Source organism: Capsicum annuum, chromosome 3, assembly GCF_002878395.1.
Source record: "Capsicum annuum cultivar UCD-10X-F1 chromosome 3, UCD10Xv1.1, whole genome shotgun sequence".
Classification (NCBI taxonomy): Eukaryota; Viridiplantae; Streptophyta; class Magnoliopsida; order Solanales; family Solanaceae; genus Capsicum; species Capsicum annuum.
Genome location: NC_061113.1, coordinates 266,009,712 through 266,017,947, shown reverse-complemented (window position 1 = coordinate 266,017,947; position 8,236 = coordinate 266,009,712). Strand labels below are relative to the sequence as shown.

General features: G+C 33.2%; 1 protein-coding gene across 1 annotated transcript; it reads left to right on the top strand.

Moving 5' to 3' along the window:
- On the top strand, positions 1-1,672 carry LOC107861893 (molybdate transporter 2). The gene has a single exon (XM_016707274.2). It carries the CDS (start codon positions 93-95, stop codon positions 1,491-1,493), a length of 1,401 nt encoding a protein of 466 aa, XP_016562760.1. The 5' UTR covers positions 1-92; the 3' UTR covers positions 1,494-1,672.
- Positions 1,673-8,236: the final 6,564 nt, after the last annotated feature.

Below are 8,236 nucleotides of genomic sequence, written 5' to 3'. Positions count from 1 at the left end.
TAGTACTATCAAGTATTCTCTGTTTGCGTGTGCGCGACTTTCATCAATCATTTGTTATCAGTCCCTCACCTGCCAACTCCCACTGACTAAAAATGGCTGACCGAACTTCCAACCAAACTACTCCCCTCCTCCGCCGCAACTGGTGGCGCAGCCACCTCTCCGCCGCTCCATTCGCCGGCTCCCTCCGCCTGAAAACCTCTCTACTCTCCGAACTCGGCGGCTCCGTTGGTGACTTAGGCACTTACATCCCTATCGTCTTAGCACTCACTTTAGTCAGCAATCTCGATCTCAGCACTACACTTATCTTCACTGCATTCTACAACATTATTACTGGTGCTATTTTCGGTATCCCTATGCCTGTTCAACCCATGAAGTCCATTGCTGCTGTTGCCGTTTCTGAGATACCTCATCTTACTGTTCCTCAAATTGCTGCTGCCGGAATTTGCACTGCTGGTACTCTTTTCTTCCTTGGAGCTACTGGACTTATGTCCTTCTTCTACCACTTCATTCCTCTCCCTGTTGTTCGGGGTGTTCAGCTTTCTCAGGGGCTTGCGTTTGCATTTACGGCGATCAAGTATATACGGTATGACCAAGACTTTAATACTACAAAGGCTAGTACGACGAACCCACGTCCGTGGCTTGGCCTTGATGGACGTATTCTGGCTCTTGCTTCCATATCTTTTCTTATACTCGTCACTGGCTCTGGTGAAGTTGTTGAGGACGAGGAGGAGGAGGATGGGAGGGATGGTAGAGTTCGTCGTAGATTACGAACATTGTCAGCAATTCCGGCAGCTCTTATAGTGTTTTTGCTGGGATTGATCCTCTGTTTCGTTCGGGATCCTTCAATCATTCATGATATTAAATTCGGCCCATCGAAGATTCATATCTTGAAAATCACATGGGAGGATTGGAAAAGTGGGTTTTTACGGGGCGCGATTCCCCAGATTCCGTTATCCGTGTTGAATTCGGTGATCGCTGTGTGTAAATTGTCAGCTGATTTGTTTCCAGAGAGGGAAGTGTCAGCTACAAGAGTTTCCGTGAGTGTTGGACTAATGAATTTGGTTGGTTGTTGGTTTGGAGCAATGCCGTGTTGCCACGGGGCAGGAGGACTGGCTGGACAGTATAGATTTGGTGGGAGGAGTGGCGCGTCAGTGGCGTTTCTTGGACTGGGGAAACTGGTTCTTGGTCTGGTATTTGGGAGCTCATTTGTGAGGATTTTGAGTCAGTTTCCTATTGGGATACTTGGGGTGCTGCTGTTGTTTGCTGGGATTGAATTGGCTATGGCATCAAGGGATATGAACTCAAAGGAAGAATCTTTTGTCATGTTGGTTTGCGCGGCTGTCTCATTGACGGGTTCCAGTGCTGCACTGGGATTTGGGTGTGGTATTGTGCTGTTTCTGCTGCTGAAATTGAGGCATTTGGACTGCTTTGATAGTTGCTTTGGGAGATCAAACTCCAGGTCCAACATTGATGGAACTAGTCTCAATCTGTAAGGCGTTTATAAAGATATGGATTTCTTTGAGATATTATTTATGTTCATATGCTAACTTGTGTATCTTTTATTGCATCAGTACAATATCTTTTGTTTCTTGAGCTACTACCTATAATAATATATGTATATCTTTGATATTATCAACCAAAAAGTAAATTAAAAAATTGTGTGTTTGTTTGATATCTGTTTGTTATGGATCTTGTTCTAAGCATGTAAGATTATCCCGAAGAGGCAATGCAGTTGTTGTTTGGTCCTGACTAAAGGAAAGAACTTCAACTTATATAAATGAGATTGAACTAAAAGCTTACCCTTAAATGGTGAGGAAGAATCAGGAAACATATTTCGTAACATTCTCAGCATAGTAGATTACTTAAAAACAAAAGGTAGCATTGAGATATTGAAGGATTAATGTGCCTCTAGGCGATTGAGTAGTTGTGTACACTGTTATAAAACCTTGGCTTGGCTCTTGGTGTGAGAGAAATGGATTCTCGCGAATAATGTACACAGAAATAGAGTGATATCTTCGTGTTGATTCATTTGGCTATAAGCTATTGGCTTTCTTTACTCTCCAGGCTTTTTATCATAATTGTTGATTTGTATACAAGGTACAAATCATTAGCCAAAGAATAATGTATGTACGTGTCCGAAAACTCAGCTGAATTTTGTTATTCCAGAATATCACTCAGTCCCCAAATGCAACTAGATCATCAGGTATCAGTTAACAATCATACAAGATAGTACTTGTATCCTGACTTAATTCACTTTTCTGTCTAATGAGTGGAGGATATAGCCTTTCATATTTCCACTTAGATGATGAGAGAAGAATTATCTCCTTCCAAATGGTAAGTGATTTCACTTCACTGCCTTTCTAGTTCTGCCTACTTAATATTCTTGGTGATCATTGCCCCTCTTTTTCGGGATTTTAAATCAACAAAGGAGGATGAGAGAAATCCAAAGCATTTGCAAGTTTAAACACCTATGAGGACGCTGAAAAGAGAAGGCAATCCAATTTTATCTAGCATTTTCTAGCATGATGCTTGGAACTGATAAGATACACGGGAACACTGTAATACGCTCGTTTAAGAGATTGGGTACAAGCACGCTGGTCAGCACCACTTCTTATGTTTGATAACAGCAAAATGCTAAAGAACTCACACACTATTATTTCTCTCTGATACTAGCTTCTTTTGAGCATTGGTCATGGATTTTACACAAGAAGTTAATTATGAACTGGGCACATGTGGAAAAGGTTGAGGACTCTTTAGCTGTGCTTCAAAGATTGTCTCTTTCGTCCCATACAAGCAGTGGCTGCCTGATCTGACAATGTTTTTCCTAAGGAGTCTATGTAGAGGAATCCAGTGAAGGAGAGCGCCTTATGTACCTAATGGGAAACATCACTGTATCCTTTTCCAGAAGGCTTTGAAGATTTATGTGATGCTCCTGTAATGACTGCTGCTGGAAAATCTTTTAGCTTGTTTTCACGAAGGTCAATTTCATAATGCTCATTCATTAATACCGTCAGCCTTAACTCTCTCGCTTGCTAGTGGGTAAAATAAGACAAGGTCCATATTATTTCAAAGCTGAGCCATGACTCGAATTGCCATTTTGTATCTATAGCTTTGAAATCCATGTGTCAAGATGATTTGCGCAATGACAGAATCATTTGACATTGATGTAGTTTCTGAGTGCCATAACATGATGCTTTTTAAGAATCAGGAACCATTCATCCTAGACTGTGGGAGCTAGACCGAAGTGAAAGATGCTATATTCAAGAATTGTAAGCTCTTGAGCACAGATCTTTGCTCTTCACCAGAAATGAAGCTAAGTGACTCTTTCTGCTGTCTTGGGAGCAGTCATTCGTTTAGAGAACTGCGTCTTTCATGACAAGATCTTTGGCTCAACCATTTATTTTAAAAAACAATGGGATACTTCTTCTGAGAAGCTCTGCACGGTTGGTTGAATGGGACTAGTGTGACTCTGGTGGAAGTGATTCATGAATATGCTTATGGTTACCTAGCACATTTCCACTCACTCAGCAAGACGTTTATTCTGAAACCATCTCCCCACTCTATCATTAACAGGCTTACAATTTAGAAACGAACTGCATCCTGTGGCACTGTGGAACGAACATGTATGCTGAAACAGATGTTGCCGGTGGCTATATGAAAAGCGACAAAGAGTTATGACTCAACAATGCCGATGCTAAAAATGATCCACAATTTTCAAGCATTGGAGAAAATAGAAACTTAAACACCTATTTTATCAATGAACTATTTTTCTATGTTAAAGCTCTTCAAAAGCCATATGGCATAAAATATATCCGAAGTGTATATCACAGTAGTGGGACATCAACTCTTTAGGTCAGTTTTCAGACATCACTGGCTTCATCTGCTTTCATATGCCTTTTCTTGAAGTGAGGGTCTATTGGAAACAGTCTCTCTACCTCCCAAGATTGGGGTAACTGGTAAGGTTTGCGTACATTCTTCCCTCTGTGTATCTCACTTATGGGATTCCACTGGACATGTTGTTATTGTTGTTGTAGTATTTAGTTGCACACCTATTTGATGCTTGCCATTAAAACTTTCCCTTGTGAACTGCAAGCTGACAGAAGTGAATATCATAATCCAACAAGTTCGAAATTACACATTGATGATAATGTTGTGTTCTTTGTTGAAAATATATAATTACATAAACATAAGTGTGGTTGTCTAATAACATAAATTTACAAATACATTGGTCATACAATTTAACTCGATATTAGATTGAACAGAAATCCAGAGTTCAAATCACATTTGCAATTATAAAAGACAATTCACATTATAAGCCTCTAAAAATAAGTGAGGAGGAGACATAACCCTGGATATATAATTCCACTCAGTGGGGCCTCGGAGGTATACATTGTATGGCTTACCTATACCTTATCTTTTCCTTAACAATAAAGAGGTTGTTTTCGATAGACAATCGATCGAACAAAAAAAATAATCTAGGATCGCTTATATAACTATATAAATAAAAATATTATTTAAATAACTAAATTAAATTAAATACATATGCACCATCTAAGATTCTAATGAAGCTCATATGGACCACGTATGCACTTAAATCTATTTCCATTTTAAATGGATGATGGACTTTGGGTCATAACAGACAAACAAGATCCCTGCATTTTTATTCAGCAAAAATTCACATATACTCTCTATTAGAATATCTATAACTAACATTTTAGTCTAAATTTCATATTTACAATTCATAGACAAAGTAAATGACAGTTTTATATATATATACACAAAAAAGAAGAAAAAGTTCATGACAATAAAAAGAGATAAAAAATAAAATTTTAATGTAATAAATGTCCTTAATCTTCTCCAATTTTTTATTTATTTTTCTGATATAATAGATCAATAAAAATGAATTTATGTGTTAATTACTCCCTCAAAAGTTGATAATTTAAAAAAAAAAAAGTGGTTTGCAGGAAAAATTTGGTAATTCGTGCATACAAAATTCTGGTATATATGATTTACGTAAATTATTTTTTTACCTGAAATCCTTTTTGGAATCTAATACGCAATAAAAATTGATTCAATTTCAACATAATGAAAATCGATTTTATTATTGGTTTGAATTAGATTTTCGAAATTGAATGCACAATATAAACTTCAAATACTTTCAAATTGTCAATTTTGTTATTACTATTACTTTTGTATACAATAACTTCAATTGTAATTTTGTGTTTCAATTTTCATATTCAATTTTTATTTTCGTAATTTTGATTTTTTTTTCCACAAAATTTGTTAAAAGGTTATAATTCTTGTTTGTGTTAGTTTTTTTTTTCTTTTCTAAATCTCATTTGTAATTGCAATTTGTGTGATATATTCATTCATTACTCTACTGCATATTTCATAATATACATATTGACAGTCCTTTAGTATTTTTTTATGTATATTTATTAATAGTATATTTGAATTTCATATCTGTTAACATAAGTGTATAATTGTATTTGTATATCTGTTTTAAAGGTTACAAAGATTGTTTTTATTATTTGTATATCTATTGTTTGTATAGTTGTATATTAGTTTACATAAATTTGATATTTGTACATCTGTTGTTTGTATATCCATATATACATATATGCAAATGAAGTATACATATATTCAAATCAAAACTGTTGTTTATTATTTGTATATCTGTTGTTTGTAAACGACATTGCAAACGAAATATACATATATTCAAATCAAAATTGCTGTTTATTATTTATACATCTGTTGTTTGTATATCTGTATATACAAATTTGAATGTTGTTTGTAAACGAAATATACATGCAAACGAAAAATACATATTTGTATATTTGTTGTTTGTATATCTGTATATACATATATGCAAACGAAATAAATATATACATAAATGTTTATTATTTGTATATTTGTTGTTTGTATATCTGTATATACAAATTTGAATGTTTTACATAATAACAAATTTGAATGTCTATACATATATGCACTCTAAAACTGTATATATCTGCATATGCATCATTCTTCAAAATGTATATGTGAAAGTTAATTGTATATACATATATGTAAATTGTATATACATATATCAAAAATACAAACTGTATATACATACATACACTCTAACTTTGTATATATATGCATGTATTATTCTACAAAAAAAAGTATACGTATCTACATATATTGAAACAAAAATGTATATTGACCAGCAATTCTATTTCATGAGAATATATACGAAAAAACCTCGTAATCATTGTCAACTTCATTGCTCCCTCTTTTAGATTTAGATACCTTAAAATATTTTTTTCTTTCCGCCTTATTAGAAGATGCAAAATTCTTTTTTTTCTTTCCGCCTTACTAGAAGATGCAAAATTCTTTCCTTTTTTTTTTCGATAAATCATCCATAAAAAAAAATGGGGGAGTGACTTACATAACATATAAAAATTCTAAAATTTACATATATACACTAGATAACTTTACATTATTACAATAAATTCCATATTGACAAAGTAATTACATAAATCCCAAAGTTATTACTAAAATCCCCTATTTTTTTACTTTCTATTTCATTCCTCTTATACATCCAAAAAAGGATCCGTATCTTTACTTTCTCTCTTTTCTTTATTTGCTCTATTTTTTTCTCCCATTAAACAATTCTTTACTTTCTCTCTCTTTCTCATATTTGCTCCCTTTTTTCCTCTCATTTAACAATTCTTTACTTTCTCTCTCTTTAACATATTTGCTTTCTTTTTTCTTTCATTAAACAACCGATTGTTCCTCCATTATTGAATACTTTTTTTTATGCTCAAATTCAAGCAATCTTATACTTAGAGGTTACCAATTTGTAAGTTATAAAACATTTATTGAACTTACTGATTTTATTCATTAATTTTTACTGTTTTTTTTTTCAACTTTACCAAATCACAATCTGGTTCGATTTTTTGTTGCATGTTTGTTTTTTATGAAATTAATTGCTTTTGTAAATCCATTTCAGTATGATAGTTCGATAATATCATTTTTTTCAATTATTAAAAGTCAAATCTTTGTATTTTTTGTTTAAAAGTTGTTGATTTTTATTCAGATTCTTGTTTGGTTGCATATTGATTTTTATGAGATTACCTTATTTTGCAATCCCGTTCTAGTTTGTTAGTTGATTTTTTTCGTTCTTTTTTCATATAATGCAAGTCAGATCTTTGAATTTATTGTTTATAGTTGCGATTGCTTAATCAATATAGTATAAATTTGGTAATGGATTCTTGGCCTAACTTTAGTTTAGGACTTAGTCAGTTAGATGCTCAAGAACAAAATATTTTCTTTGGTTTTGTTCCTGGCATATTTGATATTATACATTTATATTATTTGATTATACATTACTTTATTTATCAGACTAATGTATAATATTAGTTTTCTGCTTTACATTCAATTATATTATACAATAAGAAGATGAACATAAAAGAGGCAGTTATTGTAATAAGTGAAATTATACGTTGTGAATGTTTGAATATTGTATAAGGTGACATTATACATTCTTACTTTGGCCAAAGTTTTGCACTTTTAATATTGTATAAGGTGACATTATGCATTCTTACTTTAGCCAAAGTTTTGCACTTAATAGTGTGATATTATACACTATGGAATATTACATTATAATGTATAAGTTATAATATATCAGTCATTATACATTACTTATTTTGAAAGGTGACATTATACAATCTAACAAGCTTATAGGTCATACATATTTAAGGTGAAATTGTGTATTATGACGTTATATATTTCTGCAGTTTATTATTTAAATGCATAAGTTACCCTCATACATATCTAAATGTTGTTTTATTTTGGTCTGATTTATTTTTTTAAATGTATAAGTTATCATCACACATGTGTAACTGTTGTGTAATTAGGTCCTGGTTTTATTTTTTCAGGACATGAAATACCGATTGAACCGTTTAAGTAATTTTATTTTTTTACATGTATAACGATGTTATAATTATTGAACGAACTGTTACTTCATCGTTTTTCTTTAAATAAGGGACTGTGGCGTCTTTGTGTCTGCCTATGCAGAAATATTAAGTGAAGGGCAACAAGTCCATTCATGTGGGTTGATGCTGGAACTCAATGTGCATACTATGCTTCATTACTATGGCATTACGGAGTGACAAAGGCAAAAGAAGGGTACACGAGTGACAATGAGGATCCTTCTCGGGCGATAGTTATCTCCAAACAATTGATGCAAGTGCAC

Coding starts and splice junctions, on each gene's coding strand:
- LOC107861893 (XM_016707274.2), top strand. CDS start 93: ATGGCTGACCGAACTTCCAACCAAACTACTCCCCTCCTCCGCCGCAAC.